We start from the raw sequence: 22,380 nt of genomic DNA, 5'->3' as shown, positions 1-22,380 counted from the left end.
AAGTGCTTGCTGCTTAGGAAGACTGGTCCAAAACAATTCTAGGAACAAATGCTTTATTAAAATAAACTCTAGAATTAGGCCATTCTACCCTGGTTCTTGAAAGGAGTGTCCTATGAATGGAGACCAGAAGGACTAGATGATTTCTTTGTAATTTCTTTAAAATCAGCTTTCTAAAAAAATCAGCTTTGTAATCTTTTAAAAAGCAACTTGAAATTGGTAGATTGTAATCTGTCAATCAGAGGTACCAGTTTGTAACCACGACATACATGCCAGTCACTGAATTTTTACAGAAAATCCTTGTATTGGATAAACTCAACTACATCCTCCTTGGAGCACTTGGATGACAGAATCCACTGGACTTGGTCATTTCCCCATTTGCATATCACCTTGCACCTCAAGAAATGCTCTCCACTTTTCAGTTCAGTAGACTGCCATTTTGCTCTTTGATTCTCTGGAAAATCGTGTCTCTTACTCCTATCTATTCCTCATCTCTTTCTCTAGTGTTATTTCTTTAGGGTTCTCTTTACCCTTTCTATTATTCAACCCCTTTCTTGAGTTTCCACTTTCAGTTTTACTGCTGGATAGTTTCTGCTTTTGTTTTGTTTTGTTTTGTTTTGTTTATGGGTATTATTTTCCATATGGGTCTAGCCATTTCTGAATATCTTGTTACTGGTGAAATTTGTTTAAACCCACATTTCTTTAAGTATCTTTATACTCCATCTGATTTTCCTACAGCTGTTGTTTCTATGGATCTCAGTCTGCAGTTTTAACAGAAGATTGCTCTTGTAACTTCTTTCTCTGTAAATGAGCTCTGCTACCCCTGAACCATTGCTCCTCAAATTGGGATACACACAGAACCCCAAAGCACTCTTTCCCAGATCTTAACTTTCATGTGTGCTTTTCTAAAACTGATCTCCCTATGCCTGTGGTGTCATGGTGCTAAAGTGCTGTGTTTTTCCCAGTTCCCACCATTCCATCTCAGTTGTCCTCCTACTTTAAAGAATAGAGACTCTCATCTATCGTGAACATTGCTACATTCTGTTGCCCTAGAAAAGAAGACAGGAAACTGCAGGATGTTTCCTAACAAATTACTATTGTTAGTGAAACCTCCTTTAATTAGGTGAGCTTCATGTTTTTACCTGCCTTATAGGGAAATTCTTCCCTAAGCAAAAGGCATGTCTATTTGGCAGTCTCAGGCTTGGGGAATTCTGAGGAAGCTTTCTAACTTGGAGAAGGAAGATGCAGCTTGTTAGAAGACATGTGGAGTCTGTCTTCTTTCAGGAATAGTTGGTCAAGAGTGGATCTCAGAAGCAGACATTGTTTGAGTGAATTGTATTTTATCAATAAGGATGCAGACAAGAACATAGAGTCAAGGTCACGCAAGGGCAAGAGAAGCCACTCTTGGGGGACACAGATAAGGAAGGGGCACATAAGGGAAAAGTCTGTCTTTCAGAGTCTTTATACACTTCAATATGTGGCTGTTAGAGTGAAGCCAGGTGTTAAAATCACTCTTGTGTTGCAGTGTTGAATTCATGGAATGAAAAAACCTAAAACCAAACTCATTGCCATCAAGTTAATTCCAACCCACAGCGACTCTATAGGACAGAGTAGAACTGCCCCTGTGAGTTTTCCAGACTGTACATCTTTACTAGAGCAGAAAGCCACATATTTCTTCCTCGCAGCAGCTGGTGGATTTGAACAGCCAACTTTGTAGTTAGCAGCCAAAGGTATAGCCACTACACTACCAGGGCACCTTAGAATAGAAAGCGTTTTCATTACGTGTCCTTTACCTCTTCATCCTCTGATCATTATTAAAAACTATCATTTGGGAGTTGAGATGAAACCAAGAAGAGCAAGAGAGAAATGCTAAAGTTCACAGTACCTGTATTAGTCTGGGTAGACTAGAGAAACAAATCCAGGGAGACTCTCATGTGTGTAAGAAAGAGTTTTATATAAAGAGTAATTCTACATTAAGAAAACAGCCCAGCCCAGTCCAGGTCAAGTCCATGTGTCCGATATTAGCCCATATGTCCAATCAATAAAGTCCTCTTCAGATTCACAAAACACATGCAATGACGCCAAATGCAGTAAGATCACAGGCCAGTGGGTGGGAGTGTTGTGGATTCTGTGGTGTAGTAAGCATATTGGTGCTAGTGGGATCTCCACATGGCTCCTCCAGCTCAGAAACCCCCAGGGCAGCTGGTCGCTATGAGTCACCACTGACTCGATGGCAGTGAGATGTTTCTTATGATGACTTGAGTAAGAACTCATTTCCAGAAGAAATATTTTAATACAGGAAGTTTTATATGAATCATAATTTTTAGAAACCTTTTGTTACAGAGAGATGTGATAGGATAAGTGCAAAAATGGCGTGGAGGCCACATCTGACCTCAGGCTACATAAAGGGAGAGGGGAATCCAATTCCACATCTATCCAAAGATGATTCCTATAAAGGAGAGCTCATACATAACTTACACATTCCAACTCCTTTTACCCTATTCTAGTACCAGTCATCCCTCCCACAAAACCCTGGCTTCTCTGCTGGTATGACCCCATAGGACAGGAAGGAATTGCCCCTGTGGATTTCCAAGATTGTAATTCAGTACAGGAGTAGAAAACCTCATCCCTCTCTGTGAAGGAGCTGGTGGTTTTGAACTGTTAACTGGAAGTTCATTTGTAATTTCCATTTATCTCATTGCTGTCCATAGTTTGTTATGATCTGGACTCAAATGCTTTTGCATAGTCAATAAAACACAAGTTCTTTCTTGTATTCTTTTCTTTCAAAGCCAAGATTTATCTGATACATCTGACGTTAGCAGTGATAGCCCTTGTTTCATGTACTCTTCTGAATCCAGCTTGAATTTTCTGGCGGCTCCTGTCTGTACTGCTGTAAATATTTTTTAATTACCATCAGCAAAATTTTATTTACATGTGATATTAATGGTGTTTGATCATTTCTACATTGTTAGTTTATCTTTATTTGGAATATTACAGATATGGATCTCTTCCAGTCCGTTGTCCAAGTAGTTATCTTCAGAATTTTTTGGAAGAGGTGAATGAGTGCTTTCATTAGTTTGTTGAAACTTTATGTTTGGTATTCTGTCAATTATTGGAACTTTTTTTTTTTTTTTTTGCTAATGCCTTAATGCCTTTAGTGCAGCTTAGGTTTCTTTAATGTCATCAGTTCTTGATCCAGTGCTCCCTACGTCATTCAATATTTTGCCCATAGAATCTTTCAATATTGCAACTTAAGGCTTGGATTCTTTCAGCTTTTAATATATACCGAGCATTTTCTTTTTTGTTTTTCAACACTAGGTCTTTGTGCATTTCATTATAATACTTTTTTTTCTTGAGATGCCCTTTGAAATACTCCGTTCAGCCCTTATTACCTCCACATGTTTTAGTGGCTGATCACGAACAAGTTTAAGATACTTGCCTCTGTATTCACTTTGATCTTTTCATTCCTTCCTTTTTAATGACTTGCTATCTTCATGAAAATGTCCTTGATATCATTCCACACCTTGTCAAGTCTAAAGTCATTAGCGTTCAGTGCATCAAATCGATTCTTCAAATAGTCTTTATATTCATATGGTTATTTTCAAAATCACAATTTAGCTCTCTCGACTATTTTTCATTTCCTTCAACTTAAATATAAGCAATTGATGCTCTCTTCCACAGGAAAGCCATGGACTCATTTTGACAGTTGATATTTAGCTTCTCCATCGTCTCTTCCCACAGATATCAGCTTGATTGCTGTATATTCCATCTAGAGAATTCGCATGTATAGTCGCCATTAGTGCTATTGAGAAAAAGTTATTTGTGATGAAGTCTTCATTGGTCTTAGAAAATTCTGTCATGGATCTCCAACTTCATTGTCTAACACCAAGGCCAGGCTTTCCAACTACTATCCCTTCCTTTATGTTTCCAACTTTTGCCGTCAAGTCAACAATATTTATCTACCTTGATTGCATATTTGATCAATTTCAGATCGAAGACGTGATAGAATCTTTCGTTTCTTCATCACTAGCTTTTAGTGGTTGTTTCATAACTTTGAATAATTATGTTGACTAGATTTCCTTATATGAGCAAAGATAATATCCTAGTTCAGACAGCATTGTACTTCAAGAAAAGCTTGGAATGCCCCCTTTTTTTTTGATGAATACAAAACCATTCCTCTTGAATTTGTAGCTCCTGGCATAGTAAACCATATGATTGATTCAAAATGGCCCGTACCAGTCCATTTCAGCTCACTAACATCTGTGATACTGTCTTTATGTTTCCTACTTCACTTTTGATGACTTGCAACCTTCTAGATTCATATTTCACACATTCCAAGTTAGAGTAATTACTTCAACCACAGCATTATGACGGACACTTTGAGAACGTAGCTCTTCCTCCTGAGGGGTTCATCTTCCAACCCTTTATCTGACAGTGTTCCACTGCCGTTCATGAGCTGCTCAGTATCTGACAGTACCCATAAGGTTTTCAGGGCCTAATTTCCTCCGAAGTGGAAAGTCTGTTTCACAGTCTGATTTAGTCTGGAAGCTCTTCTGAAACCTCTTCACCTCGGGTGACCCTGCTGGTATTGAAACACTAATGACATACCTTTTAGAATTATAACCACATACAAACCACCACATTATGACAACCTAACTGACAAGTGGTTATGGCAGTAAATGTGATTGTTCAGAGTGTAAGCTTATCTGAAGCAGCATAGGGTTTAGATCATAGATTTCAAGAACCCTCTTGATAATTTACTGCTCTCACCCACTGCTCTCATTGTACTGTAATGTTTACATTTTTCTCTGGCCTGGCAAGGTTGATTTCTTTGTTGGTATTGATTTGGAGGATTGAGTGGGGCTTTGTTTGTATTAACCATGGCGAATTATTCTTTGTTTGGGGAACCACTGTTGGCATCTTGGCAGGGCAATTCTTTCTTGTCAGGACTGCCGATTCATTTCTTCAGATCAATGTGAATGCAGAGGAGTGTCTTAGACTTGTTTGTGATCAGTCGCTAAAACATGTGGCGGTAATAAGGGCTGAACAGAGTATTTTAAAAGGCATCTCAAGGTCTAACTGCCAATATTGTCTCTAGAACTTTTTAAATAAAAAATAAAGCAACAACCACAGAAAACTAAAATAAAAGCCTCGATACTTTCCCAACTCCTTGCGGGCCAGCACTGTCCTCATTTGAAAAGCATGGTGTGAATAATATGTATAAATAATAATAATTCATTCCAGGAAAGTTGTTAGTGAAGCATACAGTTTCCCTGTTTTAATCATTACTTTTAACACTGTCATATTCAGGGTGAACATTTTTTTGTTGAGTGTCATTTTCTCAAAGTAATCAGAGTTAATTTTTCTTTTAAAAAAGGTCCTTAATAGCTATGGTTCTGTGTCTTCTGTTGTCAATTAGTTTCTTCTTTTGATAAAACTGAAACTAGCAATGAAAGGATTGGATTGAAAAGTGCATATCAGATTGAAATCTTCTTAATGTAAGATGGTAAACCTACCCGCCGTGAGGAAAGGGCATGGGAACCATGTCTGACCTCCTCTGACTACACAGGCAAGGAGAAGCCAATTCTGTAGTAGCACAAGGCCAAACGCCATGAGACAGAAGAGGATCTTGAGGAAATGAGGGGAAGCCACCTCTGACCCCCTCTGGCTACACAAAAAAGAAAGAGAATCCAACTTCATACCAGTCCAAGGCCAATTGCCATAGGCAGAGGTCGGACATACTTCCACTGTCCACTCATTTATCCTATTTTGACACCAACCATCCCTCCCAAGGCACCCTCCTCCTCTTCTGGATTCAATAATCTTTTAATTACCACAAAAAACTCACAGACAATACTCAGGATTACGTGGCTTATTGGGGAAGTTAACAGGTTAAAAATGTTAAGGGTGCATTTCTTTTTTTCTATAGTCCTTGTCCATCCCGGCATGCATGTGTATCTTGGATCTTTAGTCTCTCAGCCACAGGGTCCCTTGTCCACCACCTGATTGTGTAGCCCAGGAATCACACCTGCCACTCTGCTCTGTTTCTTGGTGTCGGTGCTGCAGTCTTTGCCACTTCAGGCAGGATCTAGGAAACATTTCACTGAAGGCTCTTATTTCTTGCTGGTCCTGAGATTGTGCCTGTTTCTGAGATGGCTTGCTTGTGAATAGAGTGGAGTGGCAAAACTGGCCAATCACCAGGTTGAGAGCCCTATACTTGGATGTTCCCACCTTGTCATTTAATGGGAGTTAAAATACAATGACTAGAAGGGCCACACCAAGGTAGTGTTACTTCACCCTGTACACTGCCATTTTGTGGTTTACAGCTCATAATATCCCTCTACTAACCCCTGCTATTTCATCCTGGCAACAAATATAATTAATAATCAAATGTCAGTTACATGCCATCACAATGCTTTACATTTCCCCTTGCTTTGGCTAAAACTGGTAGTAGTAAGGCTCCCTGATGACATAGTGGGTTGCTAATAAAAAACTCCACAATTCTAAACCACCAACCACTTAGCAGGAAAAATAGGACTCCTGAAAACATTTACAGTTCTGCTCTGTCCTATAGGATCTCTATAGCTCGGAAACATCTCAATGGCACTGTGGGAGTGAGTGAGGGAGTGAGTGAAAGAACGAACGAACATTGGTGTGGACTGCATGAAAATTATTTTCCTTGGCTTTGATGCATATTTAGTGTCTTGTAATTGATTAACAACAACAAAAAGGCTGTGGAAATGCATTGAGAAAATGTTGAATGATAAACCTATAAAAAGTATATTTGAAACCATGAAAACCCTATACTAATGGAAGGACAGAGTCGGGGGGGGGTATTTTACAATGTAATTAATATGTTTATAACATGAAGATAGGAAAAGTAAAATGACTTTCCTATAGCCATGTGATTGTATTTCCTTGTGTTTTTTATTGTTTTGTTTGTTTTTCTTGCATCCGTACCACTTTCTAAAAGTCTGTTAGGAAAAACTCACTGCCATCAAGTTGATTCTGACTCAGCACAACCCTATAGAGCAGAGTAGAACTGTCCCATAGGCTTGCCAAGGCTGTAAATCCTTAAGGAAACACTGCCCCATGGCCCTCCTTACAGACCAGTTGCCCAGCCTTTTAGTTAGCGGCCCAGTGCTTAATCACTGCACTACCAGGGATTTTCTAGAAAGAAAGTACTTCATTAAGCACAGCATAGGTTTTTAAACCTATCTTTCTAACATCATTTTTATAAAACTGATTAGGTTGTGATCATTATATTTGGACTTATACTCTTATTTAACAAATGCTTAATGAATACCTTCTATATGCTTAAGCTATAATAAAAACAAATAGTTCTGGTCTTAAGAACTTGGCATTCAAAAATACTGAGTTAAAATGATTCAATTTTTAAAATAGAAAACTTAAAAATTATTTAGTAATTAAAATAGAAACTAATATAAACTATACTGTGGTGTCTCTAAGCAGTACTTCATTCTACTTTTTCATTTGCCTTTTGTTTTTATTATACATTTCATATTTTTATATTTCTCAAGGATATGAAAGAGTGGGTTAGAAAGTTAATGCTAAGATTTTATGGAACTTTATATTACACATACCTTCAGGATTAATGAATGTTTCCTAAATGGCTCACATCAAATTAAGTTTGGTAGGAAAATATTTAATCCATTTGCAAATATGCTTCATTGCTTATCGTCAGCTAATATTTATTCATACAAATAAACACATTTATGTGATGAAATAAATATTTTTTGTACATGATTTTAGCGACAGGTTTATTTGTTCTATCTTACCCGATACTTTTCCATGCTAGACATTAAATTTTCATCATACTTCTGCTTCTACAATGAAGTGCTTGTCTTGAACAGAGTTCTATATGAAAGGAGTCCTTTTTTCCATCCTTTCTGACAAAAACACTTTTAATGTACTATTCATTTTCTTAAGTGGATTTAAGGTCTTTCACTTTTAATAATATTAGATCCTGTAACCTATAATGCATTTTCTCTACCTACAAATTGCAAGCCATATAAGATATTCAGAAATATATAAAAGCCAGGGTAATTTTGTCCCCAATCTTTACAGTTCTGCTATAGTCTAGTTCCCACATGCACACACCCCAAATTTCACAATTAACAATTTTCAGTTAAAAAAGGCTTAAACCTCTGTTTTTTAAAACCAACATTGAAAAAGTAAGAGTGGGGCAAATATTTGGAGCTGGTATGCTTGTTATAAAAGAGCTCATGTGATATACCTTAAAAAAAGGAATGCAGCACAAACCCTTCAAGAGCACATCTGTCCATGCAAAACAAACGTGAATTGGAGTCGGGGGGGCCAGTCTTAGTGTTCAGAAAAACAAGAAACTAAAACAGGCACAACATTTGGACAAATCCAAAAGTTAATGACTGTTGATGAAAACTGGGGAGGGTAGTTAAACCAGACTTTGAAAGCGAAGGGTCCATAATCTAGTGGACACGTGGAGAAAGGACCTGCAATTTGCAAAGTCTGTAAAAAAAGAGAAAGAACGTTTGGTCACCTTGTAATTAACCCACTACTACCAAGTGGATTCCAATGCATAGAGAGCTCATAGGTCAGCATTGAAAATGATATTAAAATGAAATTGTTTAAATCAACCTTTTTTTTTCTTTATAGGTCGTTTATATGCAATGCAGACTGGAATGAAGATTGATAGTAAAACACCAGAATGTCGTAAATTTTTATCAAAACTAATGGATCAATTAGAAGCTGTAAGCTAAACCTAGATGATTTATTTTCTGATTAATTTATTTTCTGTTTAAAACATCATATTTCATGTGCTTGTTAGTGTGTGTTGGGCTTGAGGGGAATCTGCAGTGTAAGTTTAGCTGTGGGAAAAAAGCATGTACAATGTTGTATTTTAATGTTAATTATTATGATGGTACTGTGGGTTACTCATATACGCTAACCACATGATTGCTTATTTAAACCTCCCAGATGCTCTGCAGGAGAAAGAGGATGGTCCCTACTCCTATAAAGATTTACAATCTCAGAAACCCTGTATAGGGTTGCTATGAGTCAGATTTTAATTTGAAGAGTAGTGGTCTGGTTTGGGGGTAACTAGGGAAGTGGTGGCAAGCATAAACTAGGTAGGTTAAAGTATTTTTATCCCCTTATGTCATAGTCCTTATTACTCTTAAGTCTGGTTCTGAACCTTCCCAATGCCGCGATCCTTTAATACAGTTCCTCATGTTGTGGTGACACCCCAACCATAAAATTATTTTCATTGCTTGGGGCGACCCCTGTGAAAGAGTCGTTCAACCCCCAAAGGGGTTGGAACCCACAGGTTGAGAATCGCTGCTTGAAGTGGCTCTTGAGTCACCCCTTTGAAAAGTGAGTAGTCTTGTTAACCTTCCCTTAGGCAGTCACATGGATGATTGTTTGAAGAGTTCCTAAGAGCTCCTGTTAGTAAAAGAGTTATTTATTCAGTAAAGTGACAAATAATTATGGGATGATATACCAGTTGTTTGTCTTCTATTCTTCCCACTTTTAATCCCTTTAAGATTCTCTTAAGATACCGGTATCCTCCTCTCCCTGCAGGAACATGGTGGTAAGCAACTAATGCAGTTGCTGTCTTGAGCGGTGATGCACAGGGCAATACAGAGGTATCCTTCAGGGGACATTGAGAAGGTGGGCTGGGTCTCACAGTGTCAGCCAGAGTAGTTTCATGCAGTGATCAGAGAGCTGTCTTGTGCTACCAGTGCCCATTCCTCCCATTTTTCTTTTAACAACTTTTGAGTGTAACCCTTAATCCACTCCCATCAAGTTGATTTCAACCTAACAGTGACCCTCTAGAATGGAGTCTATCTGCCCTTTAGGGATCCAAGACTAAGACTAAGACTAAATCTTTGTGGGTGCAATCTGCTTCATCTTTCCTTTGCCACACTACTGCTGGATTCAAGCCATGATTCTTTGGTTAGCTGTCAAGTATTTAGCTGCTGCATCACCAGGGCTTTCAAGTTCAGGTCTACTACTCATTACTTTATATCTTCCATGGCTATTAAGTTAATCACTGTGGGTTACTTTACTTGCTTGTTTAATTATGGGACCTGACCAGGAGAGTGAGAAACCTGAGTGTTTATTGGCTCTGTTACATTATCCTGCTTCGAGAGGCAACATTTAGACAGGCTGAAAATTGAAACATTTTTACTATGCATCTTGGAGGTTTTATAAATGCTGAGAAATGACTTGTTCAGATTGTATCAAGCAGCCATAGGCTGTTTTCTTTTCTCTAATTTGGTGTAGAGCCCCTTTTATCTGTTACTATTAACCATCCAAAGTGGACTTGGTGGCACTACTGACAGACTCAACTGCTCCTGGAACATGTCTAACGTTCCACTTCTAGCACTGCTAAGGATATGGGGTAAATGTGATTACTCATTTATGGGCGATGGAAATGGAAGGAAGAAAGAGACTGTGCATCACAAAAGATAGTGTGCTTATAAAATCCTAGTGCTAATACAGTTTATATGTTATCTCTATTAGTTACACAGTGATGACAGTTTTCAATAAAACAATAGGCAGATTACTTTTTACAATGAAGTGAAAAGTCCCTTACATACAGAGGATGTATCAGAACCCTCGTGCTCGGTAAAGTTAGAAGGTCAACAAAAAACGAGGAAGACCTTCAGTGAGATTGACTGGCACAGTGGCTGTAGCAGTGTGCTCAAACCTAGAAAAGATTGTGGGACTGACACAAGATTGGGCAGTGTTTCATCCCATTATACCCAGGATCTCTGTAAGTCAGACCAGCAATAGCACAACAAAATAAAAAGATGAAGTGCATTTCTAGATGAGAGTAGAGTGTAGGTGCTGTATTTCAAATATATTGTGCTTTTGTTGCCGGCTGTTATGTTCAGTATGAGGTTGCATACACCCACTTAAAAAGTTCTAGAATTAAATCTGCATTTTATCTTGGGGGGTTTGTTGGATGATTGGTTTTTGCTTTTTGTTTAGGATAAGCATAGCCAAAATTTCCTTAAATTCTAACATTAAATCTTTCTGGACCTTAAATTATTCTGTTGTAATTCTGAGGCCATCTCAAGAAGAGATTCAATGCACTGAACACTAATGACTGTAGATCAGACGAATGTGAAATTACATCAAGAAACCAAAGGTCATTTACCAGAAAGAAAGAAAGAAAGAAAGAAAGAAAGAAAGCAAAGAACAAACGGAAAATCAGAAGAGACTCTGAAACATGTTGAAGAACCAAAGCTGAAGCACCTGGGAGAAATGATGAAGTAAAAGAACTGACTAGAAGGAGTCAAAGTATGTATTATAAGTAAGTGTGCAAGACTTGGAGTTAGAAAACCAAAGGGAAAATGACATCTTAAACTGAAAACACTAAAGATAAGTCAAGCTTCAAATTGTAATTTTGAAACATTCTGTGGGCAAGATAATGAACAACTGCAGGAAGCACCCAAGAAATATGGGAGAAATACACTAAGTCACTATACCAACAAGAATTAGTCAACATTCAGCCATTTCAGGATATAACATATATGACAGAACCAAAGGTATTTATGAAAGGAGTCCAGGCTGCACTGAAGGCATTGGTGAGAAAGAAGGGTCCAGGAATTGATTGAATATTATTTGAGATGTTTTAACAAACAAATGCATCATAGGAAGTGCTTAAATGGCTAACCTGGCCTATTGATTGGAAGAGATCCCTATTCATACCTATTCCAACAAAAGTTACCAAGCAATGTATGTATGTACATTGACAATATCATTAATATCACATGCAAGTAAAATTTTAACTGAAGATAGTTCTGAAGTGGTTACAGCAGTGCATAGAGAGATAACTGCCAGAAAATGAAGTCTGATTAAGAGGATGACTTGAAACAAAGGATGTTATTGCTGCTATCAGGTAGATCTTGTCTAAAAGAAGATAATACCAGAAAGAGGCGTACTTGTGGTTTATTTACTATTGAAGGCATTTGACTATGTGGATCCTAAAAATAAGGATGACATTAGAAAGAATGAGATTGCAGAGTACATAATAATGTTCAGGAAAACCTATACGTAGACCAAGAGGCAGTCATTCAAAATAACAAAAGGGCACTATGTTGTTTAAAATCAAGTTGTAAGCACACCAGCCTGTGTGATCACGAGGTGCCAAAGGAATCAGTTATCACGCATCAAAGAACAAAAAATCATATTGTGTGCTCACCTCCATGATACGATCGCTGAAGACGATGCATAAGCAAATGTGGTGAAGGAAGCTGATGGTGTCCAGCTATCAAAAGATATAGCGTCTGGGGTCTTAAAGGCTTGAAGGCAAACAAGCAGCCATTTAGCTGAGAAGCAACAAAGCCCACATGGAAGAAGCACACCAGCCTGTGCGATCACGGGATGTCGAAGGGATCAGGTATCAGGCATCATCAGAATAAAAAATCTTATATTGAATGAGGGGGTGAGTGCAGAGTGGAGACCCAAAGCCCATTTGTAGGCCACTGGACATCCCGTTACAAAAGGGTCTCAGGGAGGAGGCAAGCCAGTCAGGGTGCAATGTAGCAACGATGAAACATACAACTTTCCTCTAGTTCCTAAATGCTTCCTCCTCCCCCACTATCATGATCCCCATTCTACCTTGCAAGTCTGGCAAGACCAGAGGATGTACACTGGTACAGATAGGAACTGGGAACACAGAGAATCCAGGGTAGATGATCCCTTCAGGACCAGTGGTGTGAGTGGTGATAATGGAAGGGTAGAGGGAAGATGGGTTGGAAAGGGGGAACCAGTTACAAGGATCTACATGTGACCTCCTCTGGGGAATGGACAGCAGAAAAGTGGGTGAAAGGAGACGCCGGGCAGGGCAAGATATGACAAAATAATAATTTATAAATTATCAAGGGTTCATGAGGGAGGGGAGAGCAGGGAGGGAGGGGAAAAAATGAGGACCCGGTGCCAGGGGCTTAAGTGAAGAGCAAATGCTTGGAAAATAATGAGGGCAATGAATGTACAAATATGCTTTACACAATTGGTGTATGTATGGATTGTGATGAGAGTTGTATGAGCCCCTAATAAAACGATTTAAAAAAAAAAAAACAAGATTAAAAAAAATCAAGTTGTGTGGCAGAATTGTATCCTTTCACCATATTTATTCATTCTATAAACTGAACAAATAATCTTGAGTTGCCAGACTACCTAAAGAATAATGGGGCTGATTCCACTAAGATTCTTTAGACCTGTGATATTCAGATGAAACCTGCTAAAAACAGAGAAAACTTAGTGAATTGAAGATAAAAGGCTGCAGCCTTCATTAGCATTACACCTCAATGTAAAACAAAGATCCTCACAACAGGGCCAGCAAACAATATCACAGTAAACTGAGTAAAGATTGACTTTGTCAGGGATTTCATTTTATTTTGAATCACTGTCAGCGCCCTTGGAAGAGGAAATCAAACAACATATTCCATTAGGCAAATATAAGATCTCTACAAAATGTTAGCAAGGAAAGAATGAATTTGAAAACTAAGGTGTGCCTGACCCATGTCGTGGTGTTTTTCAGTACAAAAGCTGGATAATGAATACAAAAGAGAATTGTGGCTTTGAATTACGGTGTTGGCAAAGAGGATTAAAAGTATTTAGTAAGGAAGAACAGACAAATCTGTTATGGAATAGGTACAGCCAGAATGCTCCTTAGAAACAAGAATGTTAAGACATAGCGTGTGATGCCGGAAGGGTATATCATGAGAAGGGCATCATGCTTAGAAAAGGGGGGGAAACGTGGAAAAGAGGAAGACCCTCAACCAGATGGAGTTGCACAGTGCATGCCGCATAATGTGAGATGTGAGCACTGAGATGCCTTCCTAGGACATAATGATCCGCCACGTCTTTTTTTAATGCATATTTTAGAAGACATTGAAAGGTGGGACTAAACTGAAAGTTGTAATTGTGTTTGCCTAAAAAGGATTTTCTAATTCCAATTTTACTTATACTTTTATTTCAAAACATTTATCTGATGTGTCATTATGTGGATGTTTAAGAACAGTTATCCTTGATTATTTTAATCGTTAGAGCTAAATTGTACTTGCATGTTACTTTATTGTGTTTCTAACATATTTTTAAACATTGAATTTTGTTTAAAATACCTTGAACTGAAGCAGAGCAGCTTTCTTTCTGCCAGGTGTCAGTAATACATCATCTGCTGAAGTCAATGTAAAATAATTGACTTCAATTGATTGCTAAGATTTTTTGTGCTTATGCAGATATCTCTGTGAGTCCAGAACTGTAAACCCTGTATCTACTTTCATTTCAGCTTAAGAAGCAGTTGGGTGATAATGAAGCTATCACTCAAGAAATAGTTGGTTGTGCCCATTTGGAAAATTATGCCTTGAAAATGTTTTTGTATGCAGACAATGAAGATCGTGCTGGGCGGTTTCACAAGTAAGTGAAGAGAGGGGCGTTAACATTATAAGGTTAGGCCCTGGATTACGAAGTACACTCATTAGCATAAAGTTGATTCCGATTCATAAGGACCATAGCTGACAGATAAAAACTGCCCATGGGAGTTTCTGCTCTACAGGGGACTGCTCAGAAAGCCCTGTCTTTCTCCCGCTGAGAGACTGGTGTTTTCAAACTGTTGGCTTTGCAGTTAGCAGCCCAATGTGTAGCTACTATGCTGCTAGGACTCCTCATTTAAGTACTAGATTGTCAAAATCATTATTCATTTGTCTATAAATTACTTTTTTGATTTCCTGATTAAAATTTCATTGTATTTCTTTAATAAAATGTTGTGCATCAGAATGATATTGGACTACCAGTATGATTGTTCCATTTTAGGGAAAATAGTTGAAAGAAAAAAAAATACCTGAGGTGGATTTATTTTCTTAGTAAGTACATGCTAGCATTCTTTTACATTAGTGAACTCTTTTAAGCGTTAACTTTTGTCAGAATCACAGGCTTGTTCTATTGATGGTTACTTTAAAATACTCTTCTCCACCAATTCAATTGATTTTAGATCAATATAATAATAATTAAGTACAAAGTAAAACATCATTACTTGACAGATACTATAATTACATTTTTTAAACTTAAAAAAACCATTGCCCTCGAGTTCATGCTGATTCATGGCGACCATGCAGAACTAAACTGCCCCTGTGATTTTCCAAGACTCTAACTGTTTAAGGACTGGAAAGCCCCGTCTTTTTCCTGAGGAGCGGCTGGTGGTTTTGAACTGCTGACCTTTGAGATCACAGACCGATGTGTAACCACTATGCAACCAGGGCTCTGGGGTCTAAACTCAAAAGCATACAATAAATACTTGCTGTACTATATTTGGAGGCCTGCTGGCATAGTTGGTTACTTGTTTGATTGCTAACCGCAGTGTCAGCAGTTCAAAACCACTAGCCGTTTAGCAGGAGAAAGAGTTTCAGTCTTAGAACCCTGTGAGTCAGAATTGACTCGATTGCAGTGATTTTGTTTGCTTTTAATGACTAATTCAACATGTTAATCTTTTTCATTTAAAACAGACCAGCTCTCTTTTCTCTTCCAGAAACATGATCAAGTCCTTCTATACTGCAAGCCTTTTAATAGATGCCATCACAGTGTTTGGGGAGCTCACGGATGAAGTGAGTGTGCATTCTTTATTGTCTCATTAGCTGAAGAGAGTAAAGCTGCTGTTGGCCAGTTTTGTTACTGTGTTGTTTACTTAGAGCAGCATGTTTGTTAGAACTATAGAACACAAGTCACAAACATAATTAAAACTTTATTATTTACTTCTCTTATATATTATTATACAACATAGATAATTTACTTCATAATTTATAAGATATTTCATAACCATTTTATCCATTGGATTCTCATAACTTCATCGGGGAGCACATCTTCGTTTTAAGTTCGAATATTTGAGACTAAAGGGAAAACTTACTGCTGTGGGTTCAGTGTTGGTTTCACTGTAGAAGGCTTCCATAAAGAATATAGCCAAGAGAACCTCATGTGGCAGTTCTGCTTCCTGACATGGGGTGGTGGGAGCTGAAATTGGCATGGTGGCACCTGCAGCAGTCACTGTTGTGAAAAAGTTTTTTTCTGAGACAGCAGAAGTTAATGGCAAAAGATCGAAACTATTGCAGATGTATTGTATTGGTGATTCAGATACCATAAGGAGCAGTGCTTTCTATGGTATGATTTTTTTCCACATGGGTGTCAGATCATAGGAAAGTTCCAGACAAAATGAAGTACCATCTTTGTATAAGGTATTTGTGGTCCTGTAAAACAGTGCATCTCAAAACTGGAAAAGAGCTCTTTATGTTAAAAACAGTAAATGTCTTCAACATGAAACTTGGGTTTCTTGTGTATGGCTGACCCTTTATTTCAGGGTACCAAGTGCAAGCACACCCCTTTTATTGCAGTTCACTTGATTGTACTTCCTCCAGACATTGTTTTTCACAAATTGAATGTTTGTGGCAATCCTGTCTATGAAGTCTATTAGCACCATTTTTTTTTCAATAGCATGTACTCACTTCATGTCTTTTTGTCACATTTTAGTAGTTTGCTATGTCTGGAAAGTTTTTATAATGGTATGGCACACTTAATAGGCTACAGTATTGTATAAACATAACTTTCCTATGCACTAGAAAACCACATATTTCATGTGATTCATTTTGCTGCGGTATTTGCTTTAATTGCAGTGGTCTGGAACTGAGCTCACAATATCTCCAGGTGTGCTTATACCTCTCTTCCTTGCACACACAGTACCTTTAACATTCCCGAGTCATTGAGATAGCCCTGGGATTCTTCAGGAATGTATAGTCTTAAACATAAGAATATCACACTGAATATGCTAAGGTGCCTTTCTATGTTTTATTTTGGATTAAATTGTACTTCAAATCCCTACAGGTAGAGATTTGTTTCATTCTACTCCTCTATCATCTTGGGCATTAAGTACAGATTGGCACACCAAGTGACATCGTAGCATGAAAAGCGTGGCTCGTTACTGCATATTTCCAAGGTTACTGTAGTTAGCTTTTCATCTGTCTGTTCATGACCTTGTTGTTCAGGCTCTTTAAACAGAACTCCTTTCATAGCCCTTCTGAAAGGGACTAGATCTCACTGACTCACAGCATTTTTCCTGGTCACTTGCCTGATCGCTCCTCTTGCTAATTTCATGTCATTACTCATAGTGCTACAAAACTAAATAAAGTCGATTTTCTTTTATCTTCAAATGATTTTGAAAATATGTTATCTGCCACAATCCCTCATTTCAGTTTCCCATCTCTATTTAGATATGTGTGTTTATCTTTTTTAAGTGTCCTCTGCCAGTGCTTTCACAATACTTCATTAGATTTGTTATGTAAACATCTAGCCTTCCGTAACTTACACTATATCCCAGTTTTCCATATAGAGGCCTCAGAATATAAAAGATTTTAAACATACAATATATTTCTATTCCCATAGAGTGACAGTCTCGGGAACCCTCAAGGGCAGTTCTACCCTGTCCTATAGGGTCTCTGGGAGTCAGAATCGACTCATTGGTGGTGGGATTGGTTTTGAGTGCCTGTTCCCTCTAATCAGAGCTGATATTTTTATAGGCATTCTTTAGTAAATTTTAGTTAATTTCACTACTAGCAGTATTTGAAGATCAAAAGGTTATAAAGTTATTAATATACATTTTCTTCAGTTTTCAGTGATCCAAAGGAAATTTAGAGAGTGTTTTTGACCTTCATGAGGATGTTTTCTAACACATAAATAGAAGCAGGATAAACTACAGTAATATGTGGTGTATTAATATTCAATTATAAGGAAGAGATTCACTTGTTGTTCCTATTATTTGTTTGATACTGTGATTGTGTACTTTAGATATGCTTTGTTTCTCCATTCAAAATTCTGAATTATAGTTGCAAAAACTGAGGATCAAAAATATAAGTATCTTTCGCTAGCTGATAGTTTAGACATTGTTTCTTGTAATCTCTGTGGTAAAGGTTCAGCTTTGGGACTTTTGCATACTAATCCATTGCATACTCATCATTTTGTAAAATACAGTAAAAATAAATTACCTGAAAAGTGACTCTTAATAAATACATATAAGATACACGCTTAATTTGTTACAACTTTTCTAAATTCTGTCCATTTCTAAATATCTGGTAATGAACAGTTTGTAGTTCTGCACTAGTTTTAGACCACACTTTGGCGTTTATTTAGATCCTACCCTGAAACTGTTCTTGCTTAAGAAACAGGGCTCTAAAATCACTATTATGACGATGCACATGAATAGTTGGCTGCAAAGGCAGTCATCTGGTTAAGGTTATCTGTTTGTTCCATAGGATTCTGATGTAACATCCACAGATGGTGTTACTGTATTGGTTACAGGGTCCAAGATTTACTGTAGTGCTAGCCAAGTAACCTGTACTATAGCTGGAAAACCTGTTAAATATAGAGCATCTCATTACAAAAACATGATTTCTGCTTACATCATAGCTTATGCTTGCATGCACTCTATCCTGAGGACCCCTCAGGGCACAGCAGTTACATTTTGGGCTGCTAACTGCAAGGTCAGCAGTTCAAAACCACTAGCTGCTCTGCAGGAGAATAATGCATTCTACTCTTATAAAAGAAATTACAGTCTTAGAACCCGTAGGGCCAGTTCTACTCTGTCATATAGGGTCACTATGAGTTGGAATTGACTTGATGGCAGTGAGAAGGTCTGAATTACTACCCTTAACATCTCATGCGTAGCACTTATTACATTAGTAACTCAATAAATGTGAGACTGGCTTCTCTTTTACATAGTGTAGAAATCCTTTGTATCTTGTGCTGGTTTTATTCAGCCGCCATAAACAAAGTACTTTGAACTAAGTGTCTAACAACAACAGAAAGTTACTCTCTTACAGTTCTAGAGCTTTGACTGGAATCCAAGGTGCTCATGGAACTGTGCAGGAAGATCCCTCCAATCTCTAGCTTCTGGTACCCCAAGCATTCTTTGACAGAGGGCAGCCAGTCCTTTCCATGGCTTTCTTCCCTCTTTTTTCTCCCTGTCTTCTTTTCTTACAAGAATATCAGTCATTTGGATTTGGACCCACTCTACTTCAGGTTGACCTCATATTAACTTTACTAATTGCATGTGCAAAGATACTATTTCCAAAAATATTCAGTTGTCATGGTCAGTAGTTGAACATATTTGGGGGGGCTTACCAATCAACCTTTCTTTTTTGATACCACATTATTGCCAAGAACAGTTCCTTGAACATAAGAATCATTCCGTCTTGGAGTATTCCAGGTGATGCCTTGGCCATAAGTAGTATAAAAATTCCATCTCATAGCGACCTGATGGACAGGGTAGATTGCCCCCTATGAGTTACTGAGACTATAACTCTTTATCGGATTAGATAGTCCAATCTTTTTCCTTCAGAACTGCTGGTAGTTTCAAACTGCTGACCTCATGGTTGGCTGCCCAACACGTAATCACAATATCACCAGGGCTCCCCTGAATATTAAAACAATCAATTAAAAATCTCTGTCCATCCAGAATTCTAAGAGATATTTTCCTCTTGTATTTGTGAAAGTAACATTTTGTCTTATAGTATATATCAGACATTTACCAGTAAATTCTTCGATGACAGTTCTCTGTGCAGTAACCCAATGAGGGTAGTTTCAGAGTTACTAAGTAACATAAAACCAAAAACCAAGCCCACCGCCATTGAGTGATTTCCCACTCAGAGTGACTCTGTGGTTTCCAAGTCTGTAAGTGTTTACGGGAGCAGATAGCCTCATCTTTCTTCCACAAAGTGGCTGGTAGTTTTGAACCCTCGCCCTTTGTAATTAGCAGTCCAACACTTCGCCTACAGTACCATCAGAGCTTCACGGGCTACCTGGCTATCAAGCTAGTGTATGTTTGGTTGAACCACTACCCTGGCTTCTTTAGATGCCAATGGAATTGCATTGGTCCTGACTGATAATGACACGGTATACAACGGACAGAACACTGCCCAGCCCTCTATCATCTGCACAATTTAAAAAGACATGGTCTTCATTTTCCTTTCGTGTGTGCATAAATACATATGTGAACAGATTGTTTACTTTTTATTAAAATAGTTCCTTTAAAAATCATTGTTATCTTTTTAATATAATTTTAGAATTCCATTTAGTATAGTAATTCTCACTGAAGCATAAGAGTTGTTCATTTTTTTAGACAGGCACTCCTATGTTTCCATTCTTGAAAACCAAAGAAAATTGGGCATCAGTTTCTCAGTAAGCTGGTTTCTCACTGAAGTCTGTGGCTTGAGGTCTCTGGTAGAATTTATCCAGGGGTGGGTGGAGTAAGAACCAGACTTAGCGTTCCACCGAACACAACTTAAGTTTTATCTCACAAATAAGACAACACATCATAAATTTGTTTTCATTTGCCTACCAGTGTTCAATGTTTAAATACCTGACTGTTCTTTTTAGAATGTGAAGCACAGAAAGTATGCTCGATGGAAGGCAACATACATACATAACTGTTTAAAGAATGGTGAGACCCCTCAAGCAGGACCTGTTGGGATTGATGACGATAATGGTATGCATTTACTTGTTCTTCAATGATTCAGTAGAATCATAGCTTTACTGTATATTCTTACTCAAAATTCATGGAAAGAACAATTCAATTCTGTTTCCCCCATCAGGTCCAGAACCCATGAAAACGAGGTATAAATTATAAATTTAGGGATAAGAGATTAAAGCCAAACCATCAGATCTATCCTTATTAATGAAGCACCTTGGGTACCTGCTACTTCTAATCCGTGGTTTTCATTCCTCCATAGAAGATCATTCATTTATTATTTGTAAAATATCTCCTAAATTCAAAGACACTGTACGCCTCACAATTATTTGGCTGTCTTGCACTTGCATTTACGCCAATAGAAAAACAACTGACTATTTTGCACATTGAGGACCTACATCTGGCAATATCAAACATTAAGGTGCTGGGCAAGAGTTACATTGGCTGTGATGGTTAATGTTAAATGTCAGCGTGGCTGGGCCATGAATCGCAGAGGTTTGGCCGTATGTAATAATGTCATCCTTCACTCTGTGATCTCATGTTCTCATCCTCCACTTTCACATCATACCGATTTTTCTATAAAGATTTGGTCTTTGGAACTTCATCGTGTCAATGAGTGAGAAGTGGTGGTATATCTATTTGAGGTACTGTAATTTGGGGTTTTTTGTTTCTTTGTTTGTTTTGATTAATGCCTCTCATGGCTCAACAATTATGGAAGATCTAAAAGTATGAAGTCAGAGTATCATTTATACCACATCTTTCCAGATTTTTCCAACATCTAAGTACTGTTTTAAGTTTTTTCTATACTCTCAGAAATTAATTTTTGTGAACTTAGCAGTAAATAAAAATGTTAAACTTAGCATTTCTACACCATTATTTATGCAGTGTTCTGTACTTCCTTTTCTTCCCTTGATGAAAAAAGGAAAAACTATGATCATATAAATGGGTTTTACAAAATTTAATCATGGAAGAAGAATAAGGGTCACATTATTTCTCTTGGCCTTTCAGTTACTAAGTGACAGAAAAAGAAAAGAAAACCATTTTCCACTTTACCTTTTTTTGGTTCTGTCTGTTTTGTCCCCAGCTTACAGTTTTACCTCGTTGTTAGGTTGTTACTCTGCTTCTCTTTATTGTCTGGAACATATTTGTAGACGTTGTTCTGATGGTCTTTTCTGCTAATTTCAATATCGAGGTCATCCTGGGGTCTTTTTCTGTGACTTTCTTCTTCATTTTTCTTTTTCCCACATATTTCTAGTAAATTTATTGTTGATTGCATTTTGTAAAGATACTTCATCCTTTTATCATCCTCTGCAAACCTTTGCTTATTATTCAAGTAGACTGTTCACTTGTCTGACCTCACACTGCCTCTCATTATTTCTGCCACCAAAGCTGTTGCTTTCTGCAGCGCCCCTGGATGCTAAGCTTTGTGGATAGCTCAGGCACAGTACATACATAAACCTACAGTGCGTGGGTCTCTGTACTTTCTTTTCCAGAATCATCTGTCCTCTTAACATTCTTGCTTCTTGGCATCCCTGGACTACTTCTGATTCCTCAGATAAATAAAATGATAGCATAACGCTTGAGTTTGAGCTTCCCCATACTGCAGTTTGTTGAATGCACTCTAAAAGTAACAAAAAACAATCTTTATGATTATACCATTGCGATTTATGGCCCAGCCATTGAAATGTCTTTCTGCAGTGAGCATCTTCAGTCTAGTTCTTTCTGCTGTGTTCCAGTGTCTCGAAGTAGTGGTTTGTTTGCTTTTCTGCTCTTAGCTGATGTAGGAGAAAATAGTGGTAGGGATTTTACTGTGTAACCTTCTGCATATACTTACCCCTTTCATACACATCTCAAGAGTAATAATA

General features: G+C 37.8%; 1 protein-coding gene across 1 annotated transcript in view; it reads left to right on the top strand.

Moving 5' to 3' along the window:
- The window catches only part of VTA1 (vesicle trafficking 1), a 42,132-nt gene that overhangs the window by 3,948 nt on the left and 15,804 nt on the right, over positions 1 to 22,380 (top strand). Inside the window, exons 2-5 of the mRNA XM_045294712.1 lie at positions 8,653 to 8,747; positions 14,300 to 14,427; positions 15,536 to 15,611; positions 20,425 to 20,533. Coding sequence (XP_045150647.1) covers positions 8,653 to 8,747; positions 14,300 to 14,427; positions 15,536 to 15,611; positions 20,425 to 20,533 — 408 coding nt within the window. The remainder of the gene's footprint in view (positions 1 to 8,652; positions 8,748 to 14,299; positions 14,428 to 15,535; positions 15,612 to 20,424; positions 20,534 to 22,380) is intronic.

The sequence above is a fragment of the Echinops telfairi genome, unplaced genomic scaffold (genome assembly GCF_000313985.2).
Source record: "Echinops telfairi isolate 266 unplaced genomic scaffold, ASM31398v2 ScPeMD7_3533;HRSCAF=4204_0, whole genome shotgun sequence".
Taxonomy (NCBI): Eukaryota; Metazoa; Chordata; class Mammalia; order Afrosoricida; family Tenrecidae; genus Echinops; species Echinops telfairi.
Note: the sequence above shows the minus strand (reverse complement) of the source record. Positions and strands in the feature narration are given on the sequence as shown.